Consider the following 19,799-nt stretch of genomic DNA (forward strand, 5'->3'; position numbering starts at 1 on the left):
TGTGTGTGTGTGTGTGTCATTTATTCTGCTTCCTTGTAAACCTCTTCCCATTTAAGCAAGAGCAAACTCTTCAGCAAATCATTCCCTCCCCACCCCCCACAATAAATATAATTATATATACTTATACTTCCCAAAGTAGCTTGAGAAAATTGTCCGCAAGCATTTGAAAACGTTCACAGAAGGTGCTTTGTGGACGAGCAACGTTATTTCTCACGAGGTCTTTCCCCGCCCCTCCCTTACGTGCCTCCCACCCCAAAATACAAAATGCAGGTAAATTGTGTTTAGCAAAAATTGTCTTCCACCACCCACCCCCACCCCAAACCCCGACGCTGAGAGTTTTTGCACAAACAGCAAGAAAACTGATTGCGGCTGCAGTTTGTTTTGTTTTCCTCCAAAGTATCTGGGAAAAAAGGAACAAAATATGATGTGGCATTTCCTTCTCTTCCGGGAAGGGGTGTTTATGCACAAGGGGTTGGCAGTTTCTCGCGGGTGTTTCCCCCCTCCTCGGGTTTTCCAAAAAACAAAAGCATTTAAACCTTCACTGTTTCCATGAGAGATGATTTAATGGCATCTTCTAGGAGCTGATTGTCTGTAAAAGGCGCCGGGGTTTCTGGGACAGATTCGGACAGGCCAATGAGGGACTCCAGAAAGCACGGGCTCTGATCCCCAGGCTGGGGCAAGCTCGGGAAATTCGGCAACTGGAGCTGCAGCGCCGAAAAGTTGTCCAGGTTCTCGTATTCCTTCAAAGAATTGTAAAGAGGTCCAAGGTTGTAGTCCGAGAAGGACTGGAAGAAATCCAGAGAGTCCGAGGAGAGGCTCAGATCCATGTAGCTCCTGGAGCCTTGCTCCACTGAGGAGGCGGCGGCGGTGGAGGAGGAAGAAGAGGGGGGACAGGAAGGAACTCCCCCAGCCTGTGCTGCCCTGGGCGAAGTTTCCTCGAGAAAACAGCTCACCCCCTGGTTGGCGTTCTCGTCCAAACACCCCGTGATGTTCGCCGAATGGCTCAAGGGGTGGCCAGGGCCAAACTTCCCGGTGGCGCACTGGTTCTCCACGTCCACGCTGAAGAAGCCGGTGGGGTGGAAGGAGCTCAGGTTGTCCTGGCAGTTGCTGGCGGCGCTGCTGTCGTCGTCCTCCGTGTCGGAGTCGTTGAAGTGGAGGATGCGGGCCAGGCCGTCGTCGTCCACGTCCGACTGCGACTTCTCGGAGGGGGCGGCCTCGTAGGGCTCCTCCAGGTCCTCGCTCTGGTTGGACGACGCCGAGGAGTCGGTCATGTCGCTGCTGCAGCTGTTCTCGCCGACGGCCTCCAGGTCCGTGCTGAACTGGAAGGCGGGCGCCAGGGGCACCGTCCTCTCCTCAAACGCCGCCTTGCCCACGGGGCACCCAAAGGGGTGCAGCCGGTCCCGGAAGAGGGGCTCGGGCTCCGGGCTCCTCTCAGGGCTGGGCTGGTTCTTCTCCAGCTCCAGCTTCATAATGGTGTGGATAAAGTGCGTCTGCACCCGGGCTTGGTTGAACTCGATCCGGCCCTCTGTGTTGCCGCAGCCGTCCTTTGTGCAGCCGCAGGGAAATGACGTGTGATCCATCTGGGGAGAAGAAGGACTAGATGTTAGTCACATGGCCTCTACCTTTAAGCCTTATTTTTTATTTAAAAAAAAAACACCTAACGAGGACCTGTTCATTAACTGGTTCAACTGTTTGCTTTTAGCCCGTCAAGTCCGACACATGCATTTTTCTTTGTTTTATTCAACAACAAAAAATTAAGGAAAGGGCTTTTAATAGCGCTGTGCTGTTATTCTTCTGGCGGTTCCCTCACTGCGAGAAGTGAGGTTACAGGGAACCAGGCAGAGGGCCTTCTCGGTAGTGGCGCCCTCCCTGTGAAAAACTCTCCCTTTAGATATCAAGAGAGCCAGTGTGGTGTAGTGGTTAAGAGCGGTAGACTCGTAATCTGGGGAACCGGGTTCGCGTCTCCGCTCCTCCACATGCAGCTGCTGGGTGACCTTGGGCTAGTCACACTTCTCTGAAGTCTCTCAGCCCCACTCACCTCACAGAGTGTTTGTTGTGGGGGAGGAAGGGAAAGGAGAATGTGAGCCGCTTTGAGATCCCTTAGGTTTATAATATTCTGTTGGGAGCCGCCCAGAGTGGCTGGGGAAACCCAGCCACATGGACGGGGTATAAATAATAAATTATTATTATTCATTATTATTATCATTCCTTCTCAGGCCCAGAAGGAGCGGAAGACCAGCTTCTCCCAGGGCTTTCCCCACACTGGGTCCCATAAGCTCTCTTCCCTGCAAGTAACCCAGCCAAGAAGGCCCCTCCTCACACACACCTGACATTTAATGCCCGCCAGGCTGCAGCTACACGTCTCGGGGTCGCAGAACTCCTGGCAGTCGCAGCCGCAGTCTTCCCGGGAGAGGCGGATGCTATGGAGCTCCCTCTTCTCCTCCTTGTCGATCTTCTTGACGCCCATGGCCTTGAGCAGAGCCCGCCTCTTCTTGGCTGGATACGGCTGGAGGAAGAAGCCATCTTCCAGCTCGGTGGCGCCGGCGTCAATGTCATCGTCAGAGATGTCTTCTGTGGTGAGCTGGTTGGCTTCCTCCGACTCCTTCGTACCGTTCATGGTGAGCTGTTTGGAGAAAGGAAACTTGTGTTAGAAGCGGAAGCACCACCTGGAAATCAGAAATCCCTTCTTAATAGGCGAGGCAACAATGATCAGCAACCATTGCTTGGATCAGGTCGTCTGTCTAGAGCAGTATTGTCTAGGCCAGCCTTCCTCAGCCAGCCGCCGCTTCAAGCGATTTGGACTACAACTCCCATCAGCCCTGGCCAGCACAGGTTGTAGTTCACTGCACCTGGCAGATGTCCGGTTGAAGAAGGCTGGCCTCCTGCTCTTTCCAGCAGAGAAGGAACTTCACATCTCCAACCACCTGTCAAGGACAGGCTGGAGGGAGCTGGGGAACCCCCAAGGGAAGAAGGGACTGGTGGTGGGACGACAGGGAGAAGATTGGAAGGTGGTGTTATCAGAAGCTGAAGAGGCAACAGGGCTTAGTGAGCAGGAAGAGTGTGGGGGCAAAGAGCAGTCCAGAATCAGAGGCTGGAAGAAGGAGGGCCAGGAAACAAGAGAGGAGGCCGGCTGTTGAAGACTCCAGGGAATCTCCCCCTCCTGCTGCAGTCAGCTCCCCCCCCCCTCCCCGCTGGTCTCCCAGAACCAGAAGAGGTATGAAGAGAGCGGAGCAAAGAGAGGCAAGTTGACGGAGTCTTTCCCAGAGATGGAAAGAAGATAAAGTCCCCACCAGAGAAGAATGGCAGATCAAAAGCTGATGGCTTATGCCGAAACAGCTAAAATGACCGGAAGAATCAAAAATCAGGAAGACCAAAATTTAAACAAGGAACGGGGGGGGGGGGAGAATTATAACTTATCTTAAAGACCATTCTAAACAGTTAAAATCGTCAGTAGGATTGGAACACCACTTGTAGTTTAATGGTGAATTTTGGATACAATGGGGAGAGGAAAGATTTGGATTATCGTAAGAGATGCAGGAGGAAATGATTAACAGGAGGACCCACAGAAGGGGAGGAGGGAAGTCCAAGAGGTTCCTTGGAATCTTGGTTTTTATGTTGTATGTTGGATATGTGACTGTAAAATTTTAATCTGAAAACCCAAATAAAAAATTTCTTTTAAAAAATTAATGATGAGGTTCCTGGGGATAGAGTCTTGAGGCACCTCTGTGTGTTAAACCCAGAGCAGCCTTCTGCATGCCCGCCACTTACTTTCCACTTCAGGGCTTCCAGCTTCTCCTCTTTCAACCGCTCCTTGAGCTTCTCCCGCCGGACGGCCTCTTGCTCCTTGGAAAACTCGGCCAGCGTGAACTCCCGGGAGAAGCCGTGCTTGCTCACCATGCCCAAGGTGCAGCCCCCGCGGCTGGGCACGCTGGTGAAGCCCTGGCAGCGCTGGAAGTAGAAGACGGTGACCCGGTCAAACTCCACATTGTTGCGCTTCAACCGTTTGCTTTTCTTCAGGATGGAGGTTGCTGGGAGAGAGGAAAGAAGAAGAAGCCGCGAGGTGAGCGCTTGCCGCAATGGGTCAAGGGCATCATCAATGACCGAGAACAGGGTATCAAGAGAGAATGAATCTTTACTGTTTCCATCTTCACTCTCCCATCTGCACCACTGGGGGCTAGAAACCTGCCTTTTCGAAAACCAAGAGCGGGAAACAGTTTACAACACTGAAGTGTCTTTTAACAAAAGGTCTCCAGGACCGCAATACCTCAAGGACTGCCTCTTTCCGTATGAACCTACCCAGACCCTAAGATCATCTTCTGAGGCCCTTCTTTGTGTGCCTCCTCCTTGAGAGGTCCAGAGGGTGGCAACTTGAGAATGGGGCCTTCTCTGCAGTGGCTCCCCAGGGAAGTTCGCATGGCACCTTCATAATACACCTTTAGGTGCCAGGCAAAAACGTTCCTTTTTAACCAGACCTTTGGTTGATCTGATTTGATGTTCTATGCTCTTTTAAAATGTGGGTTTTTTGGGGGGAGGGTAGTGGGTTGTTTTTATTTTGATTACGTATTTTGTGGTTTTATATTTTGATTTTATTCTGTGAACCGGCCTGAGACCTCCGAGCATAAAGCGGTATATAAATTCAATAAATCATCATAATAAATAATAATACAAGACTCCAAAAACAGACAGGTTGGGGGTGGGAGAAGGAACCATTTCCCCACAAGCAGAAATCTAGCTGCTCAGGCATATTATGATGTCACTGCACTTAGACATCGGTGCAAGTGTTGAGGGTTGAAGAGTTTCTGATGGCGATAACGGAAACGGGGGGGGGGGGACTGTTTCCCTTACAATAAGGATTCAAACCTAGGTTTGGCTGGGGCTAGTCCAAAACTCTTAACCACTAAACCGCACTGCCTTTTATTAAAAATGAAGTGCTGGGTTTTTTGCTTTCCTTTTTTTTACTTAATTTTTCAAAGTGGTTTTTTTTTTTTAAAAAAAAGTGTTAACCAACTGCCTTGAAAGACCCATGCATAAAATTAAAACAGAAGAAAAGACAGCTCATCTAGAGCAGGCATCCGTTATATAATTGTTTCATCCTCTTGACACCCTTATTCATAGTGCTTTTAAGGGTCCAAAGCCTTTCATGCTCTCCTACCTAAGGGACCACCTCTCCTGGTATGTCACGGGTAGGACCTTAAGGTCCTCAAATAATAATTTGTTGGAGGTCCTGAGCCACAAGGATGCTAGGTTGGCTTCAACTAGGGCCGGGGCCTTCTCAGTACTGGCCCCGACTTGGTGGAACGGTCTGTCACAAGAGACCAGGGCCCTGCGGGATTTGGCATCTTTCCGCAGGGCCTGCAAGACGGAGCTGTTCCACCTGGCCTTTGGGTTGGTTTCAGTTTAACCCTGGTGTTTCATTCTTTTGGTGTGATTGGTGGGCTATTTAAAAATGAGGCTGCAGTCCAAATTAAATTTTAAATTGTATTTTAATCTGTATTTTAATGAATTGTTTTATGTTTTTGTTGTGATTTTATTGGTGTTAGCCGCCCTGAGCCCGGTTTGGCAGGGCGGGACATAAATAAAATAATAATAATAATAATAATAATAATAATAATAATAATAATAAATCTTCCTGGCAACAACCTTGCAAGGTAGATCAGCAAGTGCTGAGAGCAGACAGCTCCCCTCAGGTCACCCAGCTCAGCCTGCAAGTCAGACAAAGCAGGGGACATCTCTGCAAACAGTCTGGACTGCAATGCTCTACCCACCTCTAGGGGCGGCAGCAGCCCCTGCTGCAACTAGGGAAGGAAGGGCAAAGCTATCAATCACCGTTGCAGTTTCTTGTTTTTTCCCCATCTTAAGCTCAGCTCTCCACACTTCCACTTCAGTTTTTCTTAAAACAAACAAGCCTCCATGAAAACCCACCAGTATTTTATCCTCCTAACTTGCACACATGTTTTTGCAAAGCCATTTCCCCGTGTGCAGGGCCTTTCTGTTTAGCTATGTCCTCTGCGATAGATGTAAAATTTATGCACGTGTGCATTTTTGCTCAGCCGGAGAACCGCACTGCCAAATTCAGGAAGAGGGAAATTTCGAAGGGCGGATGAGTTTGGGTTCGCCTCTTATTTCGGAAGGTGCAAAATCCGGCAGCTTCAGCTTTTAAATGCAAGCCGGACCAATTTTGGCCTCCGACCCAGGCACATGTGGAAATATTACACTGTGTCCCTCCCCACCCACCCACCCCGGTCTGTACTATACGCTGCTGCACATTTGCGTCGGCTCTCGTTTCGGCCGGGAGACTTGCGCCGTCTCTCTCTCTCTCACACACACACACACGCCGTCCTGCCAGCCAGCCGATTCCGCAAGACGCAACCGCGTTCCTGGGCTCGTGACAGTTTTCTCAAGGAAACGTGTTTCCCCCCGACAGCAACCAGGGACATGAAATATTCACTGCACGTTACACCGGCCGTCTAAGCGCGCCATCTGCGCACTGTCAAGCCAAGGGATTCGGGGAGGGCTTTTTTTGCAGACCAGATTTCTCTCCCCCCCCCCCATCCGCCCACTTTACTTAAAAAGGAAACACACCAGGCACCCAAACAGTTTTGTTGCTGAAGCTTCTTGCGAGGGGCAGGGAGAGAGAGAGAGAGAGAACACAAGATCATCAAAACAGCTGCTTTGAGGACATTTCCTTTGCTGCCCGCTGGGAGGAACTGTAAATCTACAAGCGTAATCTCCAGGGGCTAATTTAAAAGCAGCTGCAGAGCCATTCCTCTTCATAGGCAGGTGATCCCAATGTAAACATGGCTAGCTCAAGTGCCTGGTTTATCTTAAAAGCGTTTTATGTATTTTTTTTTGGGGGGGGAGGTTTAATGTTTAACCTTACCAGTGCAATCAGGTACTTCCGCCTAATGCAAATTTCAAATGAAAAAGAGGCTTTAAACCCCCCCCCCAAAAAAAATAAACCCCCACCAGGTACACACAAACATGCAAGTGTGTCAGCAGCGAGGAACCAACCCCCGGAGATGCAGAAATGCAGCCTGCGATTCTCACAGGGGGTGGCAAGCGGTTGCAAAGCTCAACCGCGTCAGGGTTTTCTTGCAGAAATAAAGAAAGCTCTGCCACCAGGTAACTGTGTGACCTGGGTTCAAATCTTACCCCCCCATTAAACTTGCACTCAGCAAGTCACTGAGCCACACACACACACCCCTCTTCTGGGTAAGAGCACCACAGAGCAAGTGCTTGAAAGCCAGTGTGGTGTAGTGGTTAGCGTGCCGGGCTAGGTGCTGGGAGACCAGGGTTCGAATCCCCACTCGGCTGCAAAGTTCGCTGGGTGACCTCAGGCCGGTTGCTGCTTTCTCTCAGCCTAACCTACCTCACAGGGTTTTTGTGGGGAAGATTATCGTGTATTCTGCCTTTGAGCTCCCTGGAGGAAAGGCAGGATATATATTTAATAAGGTTAAAAACTAACAATGTGGGATCACCCTTTCGGCGAACTGCTAGCATATGCCTCAGTTCTCCCTCTCGCTGATTTAAAAAAATCCCTGTAAAAAGTTAATACAAAGTTTGGGGACCGCAAGTTTTATATCGTCTTTGTCATGTCCCGTCCTGCCCTCCCACCCCCCCCCCCAAATGCCATGGCAGGATACGACCCGTGCCCCACATTATCCTAGACTCAAAAACTCCCATCGTCCGTCATCTGTACGACCTCATTCTGGCCATTTTGGGATTGAGCTTTCCCTTCTCCGGGGCAGCAAATTCCAGGACAATCGCAAAGGAAGCCCTGCGTAGTCGCCACCAGCTGTGGCCTGGCACCTGCTGTGGCTCCAAAATAGCATGCAAATTCACCCTGTGATGCCAAATTATGCAGATGGGCTGCAGATTCAACAACTTCACACTCCTTCCCCGGTTTTGAGCTGCTCATTTCCAACACAGGAATACCCTGCCTGCACTGATTCTCAATGCCCAAGATGGGCTCACAGCCGTCTCCGAGGGGCTTGCTCGGTTTTTTGTGGGTTTTTTTTTTTTTTTGCTATAAATAAAACACACGCAAAAATGACTCTCCCTCCGCTATGAATAATGTCGCGATACTTAGCTTGGAGCAGTTTAGCTTAAGATGGCAATTTACTGAATTCAATTAAATGGAGATACGCAGGGGTCAAACCAATCTAAGTGCATCCGTGAGACACGTCTGTGCTGGCTTAGCCAGATCGATCTGGAATCCATTTACTTAAAAATTGGCACAACTCTTCCTTATATTAAATAATGAGGCTCCCAGGCCTCTCAGGGGAGAGGAATGAAGCTCAACAGCTGCTCAGGAATCTGCAGGCAGAGGATTAAAAATGTAGTATCTATAGTGACCAGTTTTCAGCTCGCCTCCTACCTCCACCGAGGGTGCTCTGCTAGGGAGAGAAAGCATGCCTGTCATCATTTAAGGTACTATAACCTTGATCCTACTTGCAAAAAAAAAGTCAAGGTGTCCGCGATCTTCCTGAAGCTGAGATTATGTGCAATGCCTGCACGATTTGAACTACAGCTAGTTTTGCAACCCCCAAAATGTATTTTTCTTTAAATGCTACTTAAAACAAAGATTTATTTATTTTTTTTAAAAAAAGTCTGTCTGTCTGTATTTAAACACTGCAAGCGAGATACCTTCACAAGTTATGTGGAAAGTTACCAAAAAAAACCCCAAATGTTCAAGAAAATGGCTTTGGGAATCAGTTCAGATGTGGACGGTTTTCCTTTTCCTTTTGCTTCTAAGCACTTCTTGTCCAACAATGGGGAGCAAGAATGAAGGCCAGAAGAGGGCTCTCCACTTCAGGTGCCGGTGATAGCTGTTAAGAGACAGTGACCAATACAGGCACACTGAGACTTCTGCGCATCTAGTGCCCCATTAGGAGGCAAAACGTATCAGCCAGCCCTTGGAGTGGTGCACCAGAGAGCTCGCTTTGATTTCTGCCAGCTTATCCAAAGGTTTCTCCCCCGTGCCAGCCAGTTGGCATGTCTCTCTCAGTTCTGCTCAGTAATGTCAAAATATATAAACACATATTACCGAGAGAGAGAGAGAAATAAAGTTAAATATTTGTTAATATCAAGACTTCAGCATTTGCGGTCATCCTTCAAATTGTTTGCAATGCTTCCCCCCCCCCACTTCCCCAACAAGCCAGGAGGAGAACACAGAAAGTTCATTGTTGCCGCACAAAAGCCAGAACACAAAAAAGAAAGCCTCTTTTGTTGTTACAAGACTTCCAAGGCATTTGGGAGACGGCAGCCGTTTTGCAAGCGTCGCCTAAGTGGACCTCAGAAGCAAAACAGTCCCAGCAGTCTGGTACAAGATTTACCGATTAAAACGATTGCCTTTCATTGGGAGGGCAGCGGAGAGCATTTCTGCAGGACGTAGGTGCAGTCCGCGGAGAGGTTTAGTGAAAAATGCAAAACTGGAAACCATTAGGAGTGGCAGGAGGGGAAGGATGCCGCGAGCCTCAGCCGAGGACAGCCAGAAAATGTTAATTTAGCACACTGGATATTTTGCTGAATAAACTGGAATGTCCATAACTGAATTCCACTTGTATTCAATGAGCTAGTTAATTCTTTTTTTTTTTTTAAGTGTGTGCCTAAAGCTAATTTGTCAACATTTAATTGCTCGTTTTAACATATATATTTTTAAATCACTTAACTTGAATTAACATGCTTTCTGCTCCAGCCCAGCATGAGAAGCATTTCTTAAAATACAGGATTCTCTCTCACTCACTGTGCAAACTCAATTGCCCTTCCCTTTGGTTAGGGATGCGGGTGGTGCTGTGAATTAAACCACAGGGCCTAGGGCTTGTCAATCAGAAGGTTGGCGGTTCGAAGCCCCACGACGGGGTGAGCTCCTGTTGCTCGGTCCCTGCTCCTGCCAACCTAGCAGTTCGAAGGCACGTCAAAGTGCAAGTAGATAAATAGGTACCACTCTGGCGGAAAGGTAAACAACGTTTCCGTGCGCTACTCTGGTTCGCCAGAAGCGGCTTAGTCATGCTGGCCACATGACCCAGAAGCTGTACGCCGGCTCCCTCGGCCAATAAAGCAAGATGAGCACCGCAACCCCAGAGTCGTCCGCGACTGGACCTAATGGTCAGGGGTCCCTTTACCTTTACCTTTGGGTAGGGAACTGCTCTGCAATGTGTTCCTATGAAGAGCAGCAAATATTTTCAAAGCTCTTCCAGGACTTCTCAAGCTGACCTTCTGCCCCCTCCCCTCCTCCTTCATACCTGCTTGACACCAACACTTCAGCCATTTCCATTTCACGTGTGTGTAAACAGGCAACTCGTAAAGTAATTCCCAAGTCTATCCCCACAGGTTTCCGCAAACATATTGTGAGCTCCCAAAGTGGCATCGATAGGCAGACTCCAGAAGAGAAGCAAAGAACTTTGGGCCAATGCAAAGTCCACATTAGAGAGGCAGTGTGGAGTAGTGGGTAGAGTGCTCAGTAAGAAACATGGGAGACCCCAGGTTCAAACCCCACTTTAGCCACGAAGCTCAATGGATGGGCTTTGGGCAGCTCAGACATTTGCACACTCAATCTTAACCTCAAGAGTCGTGTGTTCCGAATCCCACGTTGGGCGAAAGATTCCCGCATTGCAAGGGGGGGTTGGACTAGATGACCCTTGTGGCCCGCTTCCAGCACAGCCTAACCTACCTCGCAGCATCGTCGTGCAGCCGAACTGCATTTGGCTGCCGCGACCTCCTTGGAGGAGAAGGTGTAACGTAAGAAGCTAATATACTTACGAGTGAAATCGGAACTCAAGGCCGAGCTCGGCTTGACGCCTCCTCCTCCTCGTGAGTTTTCCTCGTCTGAGTCCCAGCCTGAAGACGCCGATGAGGAGGAAGAGAAAGGCGAGCAGGAAGATGAGGAGAAGTAGGGGGCGTCGTCTTCCAGTTCATTGTATTTTCTTTTTAACACCCCCGTCATGGTTAGCGAGAGGTTTTCATATAACTGAAGAGAAAGCAGAGGAAGAAAGGGGGAAATGACTATGCGCAATCGTTTGGGGTCACTGGGGATGAGGCTCTGCAATAAAAAACCCAGCGAGAAAAGGAGAGACAGACAGAAATCTGCCTCGCTGTTTGCTGTGAGCCTTTCCAATGGCGCTATAGCTAATCAAAACTTCCTTCAACTGCTGCCTGCCAGACACGGTTGGACTCCCAACTTTCATCATCATCATCATCATCATCCCATGAAGTGATGGCCACCGACCTGGGTGGCCTTTAAAGAGGATTAGGCAAACCCATGGAGAATTAGGCTCTCAGTGGCTACTGGCCACGATGGCTAGGTTGTCACTCCACTGTCTGGAGGCAGCATGCTTCTGAATATACCAGTGGCTGTAATCTCCCGATTCCTGCAAACCCTGTCAACTCTGCCAGCTCAGCTCTCCCCTCCATGCCTCCTGCGGGGGGGCTGGGAATCACAAGGGCAGCCGCCGGCAAAAATCACGATGCGGGGGGAAACCGCGAAGCCAGCCAATGCCTCTACATAGCTCCATCTTTGCTCCTGACATTGTGATGTGTCGGTATATCGTGATGTTTATCCGGCGATGCATCGCAATGTTGAAAACCAGATATCGCCCAGCTCTAGTGAAGATAAGCCATTTCTACCCTAATGCAGATTAATGGACCCCTTTCCCTGGGGAGGCAGTGCTGCGATTCCTGCACTGCAGGGGGTTGGACTGGATGACCCTTGAGGTCCCTTCCGACTCTGCGGTTCTATGAAAACATGAAACACCGGTAGGAGCCAGGATCCAGAGGGCTGGTCTGCTAGGGGTGTGTGTGCCCCAAAGGACACACGTCCCGAGTCAATTTTGAGGCCTAGACTACGGTTTCAAAATGGCCACGCAACTAGGGTACGGAGTGGGGGGGGCAGATGTTCAATAAAGCAGAAAGCCGCACATACACACCCGCCTTGTGGCGCACGGAACTAGCCAAACTGGCTCCTGTCTAATTGCTGTCGACAAGCTGAGCGTTCCTGTAGCCAAAGACGAGACTCGCAAAAGTCGGGAGGAAAACAAAGCCAGAACGTGAATCCGAGCACATCATGTTCCTCCGTAAGGAAGACCATCGCCTCGCTTGCGGGGGGGGGGGCTGTGCCTTTAATGCAGCCCCTCGCTACGCCGGCTGCGGCATTAGCTCATGCTAATTAAACAAAGCCACTCTGCAGGGAAGGCAGCCAGGAGCAGGTCCCCGGTGGGAAAATCCAGCCTCTCATGTGCTGGAAAAACACAAAACACCCAAGCACGGCAACAGACCACGGCAGAATATGCAGGGGGTGGGAATATTTGCCATGGATCCACTCTGGATTATAAACCTTATTTGCTTCCCATTCCAACAGTTTTTCCCAACCAGGCGCCCTTCATATGTGCTGGACTACAACTCCCATACAATGGGCGCCGTAGCGCAGAGCATCTGAAGGGCGCCCGGTTGGGGAAAGCAGTGTTGGAACAACAGGGCGAAGGCCCCCGAAAGTCAACCGCCGCCGGTGTTTGGATTGCTGCATTTTCTTCGTTCTTTCCCAACTGTCCAAACAAACAAAAGCCCACAACCCCCTTTGGAGATTTCTGCCCTGTAGCTCCTTTGGAACAAGTTCCGCGAACCGGAGGAGACAGAGTGTTCCTGTGCAAATTGTACCAGCTCAACAGAAACGGGGGAAAGAAAAGGGGGGGGCGGGACTCGAACAAGGAATCAACGTGGTGCTTATTTGTCACCCAAAGCAAAAGCCCAGCCTCATCTCTGGCTCAAAACATCCCCTCCCCAGCTCCCCATGCAGTTTGCAAGCATGCAATCTCCGTCCTCCAACCAGACACCTCCGCAAAGGTGTCTGCTGCAGGGCAGCCCACAGGTGACATCCGGCCCCCAGAGCGCTCTGACTTGGCCCCTTGTGGCAAACACTTTAAACTTTAAACTTCACGGTTCACAAGGTAAATGAGCAAAGTTTGCAACTGCATTTCCCAGACATGTCACTGGTATTGCTATCCGTTACAGTCAGAAAAGGAAAAGAAATCTGTTTCTCATCCATCTCTTCGCAGGGAAAGCAAGCTTCCTGCAGGACCACAGTTTGGCAACCCACCTGCAAGGTTGGCTATCCATCTGGAGGGCACCACGTTGACTTACCCCTATTTTATGTCCAAAGTGGGCACCTTTTGATGCCAGGCCTATTCACCCGACACCAATGAAAGCCTTACTTCTGGGCAGTGGAACATGTATCGCAAAGTGCCACCCGATTGTGCTTGCCAGTGTTAGAAAGTCAGGTATATAAGCTAGGTGCTAAATGGTCCTTAGGACGCAGGTGCCGCTGTGGGTTAAACCACAGAGCCTAGGGCTTGTCGATCAGAAGGTCAGCGGTCTGAATCCCCGCAATGGGGTGAGCTCCCGTTGCTCGGTCCCTGCTCCTGCCAATCTAGCAGTTTGAAAGCACGTCAAAGTGCAAGTAGATAAATAGGTACTGCTCCAGCGGGAAGGTAAACGGCGTTTCCATGCGCTGCTCTGGTTTGCCAGAAGCGGCTTAGTCATGCTGGCCACATGACCCGGAAGCTGTACGCCGGCTCCCTCAGCCAGTAAAGTGAAATGAGCGTCGCAACCCCAGAGTCGTCCACGACTGGACCTAATGGTCAGGGGTCCCTTTACCTTTAAACCGTCCTTAAACCAGGGTCACCTCAACAGTCACCCAAATGGAATGCATTACAACTTTTTGGTTCTGGAAATTCATTCTGATTGTGCAAATGAAATATAACAGGTAGAATTCTACAGGATGTATTGCTGGTGTGTGAAAACGGTCAAGAGACCCAAGGACCCCCAGGCATGCACCTCCAGATGGCGGAGACATCAAGCCCCATCCTGGCACCAGGGCATCTTCACTTACTCGCAAATGGTTGATAGCCAGGTGCAAAATGTGCCTGGCGAATTTTGGCCACAAAAGTTTGAACCCTAAACAGGCAGGATATTAAATAGAAACCCTCACCCCGCTGAACACCATTGGCTCCATCCCCGGCTTTTCACATTATCTGTTTCACTGTGGGCTACTTCATTTCCCCGGAGTTTCTTCAACCATCGCTCCCTTCGATATTTCTGGACTCCAAATCCCATCACCCACAGCCTGATGGCCATGGATGATGGGAGCTGGAGTCCGCTAAACCAGCTGAAAGGCAAAACGGAGGACAATGTTCACCGGGAAGGCGCGGCAGCCTGTCTCCATGCCGTAGTTTGCCCCCCCACCCACTTCGACGGCAAGCTCCACCCACAAAGTGACACTTCACACCTTTTGAGTATTCATTACGGCTGAGACCTATTCTGCATTTGCTTGGTGGCCATTATCAGCCTGACCGCACGCAACCTCACAGCTGTGACCGAGCACCTTACGAAACACCGAACGCCTCTGGCTAGCCTTGAGCGGAAGGACTTCCTTGGATGGCTGCAGGAATGCCACCCGACAAGCCTCGGCCGCCTGCTGGTGTGTGTGTGGAGGAACCCAGGGAGGCTCCTCTGGTCCAGGATTTCTGGGTGAGCAAGCTCTCCAAGCCTTAACAAGACTCCCCCCCCCCAGCGTTCCTCTTCTTCGCACGAGCCCTTCAAACTCCACTGAACTTGCTGCTTGTTTACCCTGAGCATCACAGCTAGGCGATTACTCAGCCGGTGAATCAAAAGCACTGGTTCGTCCACACTAAAACAAGCAGATAATAACAAATTGCAAAAGCAGGAGGATGAGAAGGTGCTAACATTTTATTTAAATCCACTGGGGGTGTGTGTGGAAATAAGGATCTAGCAGAGCAAGGAGGCGGGTTCTAACCACCCTTGCTTGCTTGCTATTCTACTTGCAAGGAATTGCGTGTGTGTGTTGCGTAGGGGAAAGATGCCTCCCAAAGCCACCTGCAGAAACATCACACACACCCTCCACCGATGTGATACATAGAATCAGAGGACCTTAGAGTTGGAAGGGAACCCTGAGGGTCATCTAGTCCAACCCCCTGAAACGCGGGAAGACTCAGCTAAAGCATCCATGACAGGTGGCCATCCAACCTCTGCTTAAAAACTTCCAGAGACGGGGAGTCCACAACCTCCCAAGGGAGAACTGTTCCACTCAAGCCTTCAAAAGCCCTCAACCAAAGGGCACTGACCCTGGGTACCCATAGCATTTAAAAGGTTAGATATATTAGCTATCCCTGTTTCACCAAAGGCCCGATTGGGCTACCAGAAAATGCTACTTGGGCAGATCAACTGTGCGAATCCTAGATGGGGAAGCAGGCTGTCCATTGCTTTGCCCAGGTTTCTGCATATAAAGGCAGGCTTCAAGAATATGATAGCTTATTTTACCCAAGCCACGATTGCCACCTATGCCCTTTAATTCAGAACTATGATGCTGAACTAAGGCTACTCGGGGATGGGCACTCTGCACATGGTCAGACACATCTTATCAATCCCTCCAGGTGGCCCAGGGCCATCTGTACGTGAGCCCAGGCTAGCAATATTGCTTTTAAAAAAAAGATGGAGAGAAGAGTTTTAAAATATCAACTCTCCAAAAGGAATGAGGTGGTAAGAGGGAAAGGAGCCCCTACAGCAGGGCCAAAAGCGATCGCCACAATTTTATTGCACCGTCGATACCATATGCACAGATCAGGCAATGCTTTGTTCGTAATTAATGTGGAAAAGGCTTTTAGTGAGATTTTTCTCCCCACCTCAAGGCATCAATCCCATTGTCTCGTCTCCCCCAGCCCCTGCTTTTATTAGTTTGAACTGGAACGGTGCCCAGGTAAAGTTTCCAGAGGGCAACTTCATACATTATGTGAAAGGAAGAGTAGTTTAGCTACTCCCTCCCCATCCTTGGAACCTGCCCCCCCCCTCCAGATCTTCCTGGGACACAACAACCCCTATTAGTCTCAGCCAGCAGGGCCAGTGGGGGGAGCTGAAGTCCAACAAGACTATTCCATGTATCGGCCCGAGGCACCGGTTGCGTCAGATCTGAACCGGAATAACCAGATTGGAGCAAACCAAATTCCCTCCTGTAAGCTTAGAGGGTTCCTAAATCACTTGGGCACCAAAACATGGGAGGCAATTGATACCCAAAAAGGTCACTGCATCTAACGCCTAAAATCCAGATTTCCACACAGGCCATGAAGGCAGGTTTAAGAATAAAACCATGTAACAACAACAACTACACTCTCAGGGTCAGGGGTTTGAATAAAAAGATTCCTGCATTGCAGGGGGGGTTGGACTAGATGACCCTCTGTATCCCTTCCAACTCTTTCGGATCTATGATTTCTTATTTTCCGCTCTCGGAAAGGAGATCATAAATGGGATTTATACGAGCACCGCATCTCTCATGGGTGGAAAGCAATTGCTTCCAGGGGAGGTGGCCCGTCGCCACTCTGCATGATCTACTGCTCTGGCTTCCCACTCAGCCTCTCTCGGAGTGGGGGCAGCAATTCTGCCTCCCTCCACCTGCAACAGGTGAGAGTATGATCCTATTGGACCCGAAGAAACACCTAGAACAGCTGCTCATACCGAAACAAACTACTGGCCCTTCTTAAGGTGCTCTAAAACCGAAATTATTTGGGAGTCGTAACAGTGATGCTCAATGTTGATCATGATTCAGAGAAGACCCCCAAACAGATGTGCCTGTCCGTCGATTTCAGCAGGCCACCTTGGAGCAGGGTGTGGCTTGATATCGCCGCACGAACACCTTCAATCTTAATTCAGAGCAAACTAAAAGTTTCTTCAGTTATTAAAAATTTGGAAAACACTCGTCTTTTTTTTTAAAAAAATGTAGAAACGGGTCAGGCTGGGGTGGAAAAGACTGAGCATGGTATTGCATAGAAATAGATTTTTGCATCTCATCTCCCCTTGCAAAATTGCCCAAAAACTGACATTTTGTTCTGGGCTTCAGCTCCCGTTACTCATCTCTTTTACCAAAAAGAGACACTCCACAACCCATTTTTTGTTCTTCCCGTTAACAAAAAGTACATCACGGAGCGGATCAAACCCGCAGGAATTCCTCTTTGGCACAGCCAACTTGGCGTTATCCTGGGAATACTTTCTAACAAATATTCAGCCCAGATGTGCATTCCACTCCGATCTGAACATCCAGCTTTCAAAAAAGAGGGGTGGAGGTCGTGGCACACAAAAGGAAATATTTTTGGGGGGGTGGGGAGAGGCACTGAGCAGAAACCGCTAGCTCTCTTGGAAATCTCTGAAGCGTGCAGGAAGGAATTGGGGGCGGGGAGAGAGAGATGGGGCTAAAAGGGGAGAGACAAGCTTGCTAACCTGCTCCGAGGTGTGAAAACAAAGTTAACTTTGGAGTAAGGTAGCTCTAAGGAAGTTTGATTCATTTAAGCCACTCAGAAGGCGGAAGTACCCTATAACACAGGATATAAAAGTTTCACAGGGGAGCCTGAGGCCACAAAAACACAACAATACCACCTGAACCCGCACCTTGCCACCTTCCGCAGAATTAGGGAACAGAAAGCATACTTCCCCAGAGGTGAATTCCAATTCTGTCAAGAGGAGTACAGAACCCTGCAGCTTGCAGAACAAGCGCATAAGCAGCTGCTCGCCTATGGCGAGTTACGGCCTTCTCTAAGCATCCAGGCTGAGAAAAGCTAGAAAGAAGCTTGCGCTCAGGTTGCTTCATGTGGGGTTGGGGACGAACGTAAACCTTGGCTGCACACTGGATCAGGCCAAAGCTCCAGCTTGACCCTGTGAAATAGGCTAAGAGGCCTTGAGTCTCCTGACTGAGTGGGGATTTGAACCCTGACCTCCCAGGTCCTAGTCCGACACTCTAACCACTACCCCACATTGGCTTCCTATGGGGCGGCTATATAAATTAAGTAGGTAAATAAATAAATATGGAGAAAGCAAAATAAGAGAAGGATCTGAACTTCCTTCCTTGAAGCTTGAATACAATTTATTCTGGATTTGTTTTAATGTATTGTACACCGCTTTGAGATTTTTTCCCCTTTAAAACATAAAGCGATATAGAAACAAGCAACAAATTCCATTGTAAAAAGAAACACAGCATCTAGACTTTCCACTGTGGCGACCGCAACGCAGGTTTAAGGTGCCATCAGGCAATTAGCTCATTTATCGCTGAGTTTCTAACACTGCTCTAAAGAGTGCTTCATCAACGGAGATCGGTTTTAAGCTCACGTAACCCCAAACCTGTTTCGACGTGAAAGGGCTCGGGCTTCTGCAGCACGCAGAGCAACCGAAAAATGGTGCCTCTGAGCCGCGTGCAGAGTGCCTTTCCCCTCACCACGGGGCAACCACGTCGGCCCACCTCCCCCCTCCCCAGAGAACACCTGAGCTCCAGGTTGCTGCTTGCCCACCTCTCAAGCTCAGCTCCTGCCAGGCCTGGCAGCCTTGATTTGGGTAAAGGTCATTGTTTGCCAAAAGTGAAGCCAAGGACATTTGGCCAGAGGGCTCTGGGATCCGGTGTTTTAAAAAGGAGAGCCAAAACGCTACAGAGCAACCTTTGCAACCAAGCCTGCAGCAGCCTTCTCCAAAAGCTGGCTTCGCGTCTGCAGAGCGGGTGCCAAGTCTGTGGGTGCTCAGATTGGGCAGAGAGGCAGAGAGAGATGATTTACAGTGGAGTGCTACTCTGAGAAACAAGCGATCTGAGAGTCGATGGCACCAAAACACCCGCCCGCGTCTCCCCAGTCTTCTGGGCTGTTAACACCCACCTACATGCGAGTTATTTTCAGACCCTGGTGCCATAAATAACAGCATGCAGTTTCCTGAAGTGAGGCGGCGGGGGGGGGGGAGGGAAGAGAACCACTTTCAAGAACACACTCGAAGAAAACGTTCAGAGGATTAAGAGAATTCTCTTGCAATGGTAGAAGCTGATATATAAACTAGGCACCAAATCAGGGGTAGGCAACCTAAGGCCCGTGGGCCGGATGCGGCCCAATCGCCTTCTCAATCCGGCCCATGGACGGTCCGGGAATTGGCATGTTTTTACTTGAGTCAAATGTGTCCTTTTATTTAAAATGCATCTCTGGGTTATTTGTGGGGCATAGGAATTTGTTCATTTCCACACACACACACCCCAAAATGGTCTGAGGGACGGTGGAACGGCCCACGGCTGAAAAAGGTTACTGACCACTGCACCAAATGGTTCCTTAAAGTGAAACCAAGGTTGCAGTTGCCAAAACGGAATTCCTAGTTGCCATTTTTGGGAAAGGTGGCTATAAAGTCTTATTTTTCAAATGATGGACTGTGATTGATTCTCAGTTCAAACATCTGGCTAGTTCAGCGAAGAACTTTTGAGAGCTTAAAGAAAAGTCACTTGATCCAGGGACGGTCCGCATATATATATTGGCCTTTTCCGAACCTCTTTTTCTTAACAGTGACTGCTCCTGCTCAGGCTGCACAGAGAAAGGATTTTGGTTCCTGAAATTCATTCCGATTGCACAGGTTAAATACAACGGGTAGAATCCTACAGGATGTGTTGCTTGTGTGCGGAAACAGTCCAGATCCAAGGAGCCTCAGGCACGCACTTCCAGGCGTGTCCGACTCTGGAGTTGTGGCACTGGGCTCGCGTTACTGGCTGAGGGAGCCGGCGTACAGCTTCCGGGTCATGTGGCCAGCATGACAAAGCTGCTTCTGGCAAACCAGAGGAGCGCACGGAAACGCCGTTTACCTTCCTGCCGGAGCGGTACCTATTTATCTACTTGCACCGTGACATGCTTTTGAACTGCTAGTTTGGCAGGAGCTGGGACCGAGCAACGGGAAGTCACCCCGTTGTGGGGATTCGAAACGCCGACCTTCCGATCAGCAAGCCCTAGGCT

General features: G+C 49.7%; 1 protein-coding gene across 1 annotated transcript in view; it reads right to left on the minus strand.

Annotated features, from left to right (window-relative positions):
* Positions 1 to 326: 326 nt before the first annotated feature.
* The window catches only part of CSRNP1 (cysteine and serine rich nuclear protein 1), a 31,042-nt gene continuing 11,569 nt past the window's right edge, over positions 327 to 19,799 (minus strand). The window contains exons 2-5 of the mRNA XM_033165546.1: positions 10,762 to 10,969; positions 3,769 to 4,028; positions 2,327 to 2,623; positions 327 to 1,580 (exon numbers count right to left, since the gene is read on the minus strand). Coding sequence (XP_033021437.1) covers positions 531 to 1,580; positions 2,327 to 2,623; positions 3,769 to 4,028; positions 10,762 to 10,945 — 1,791 coding nt within the window. The 5' untranslated portion in view covers positions 10,946 to 10,969 and the 3' untranslated portion in view covers positions 327 to 530. The remainder of the gene's footprint in view (positions 1,581 to 2,326; positions 2,624 to 3,768; positions 4,029 to 10,761; positions 10,970 to 19,799) is intronic.

The sequence above is a fragment of the Lacerta agilis genome, chromosome 12 (genome assembly GCF_009819535.1).
Source record: "Lacerta agilis isolate rLacAgi1 chromosome 12, rLacAgi1.pri, whole genome shotgun sequence".
NCBI lineage: Eukaryota > Metazoa > Chordata > Lepidosauria > Squamata > Lacertidae > Lacerta > Lacerta agilis.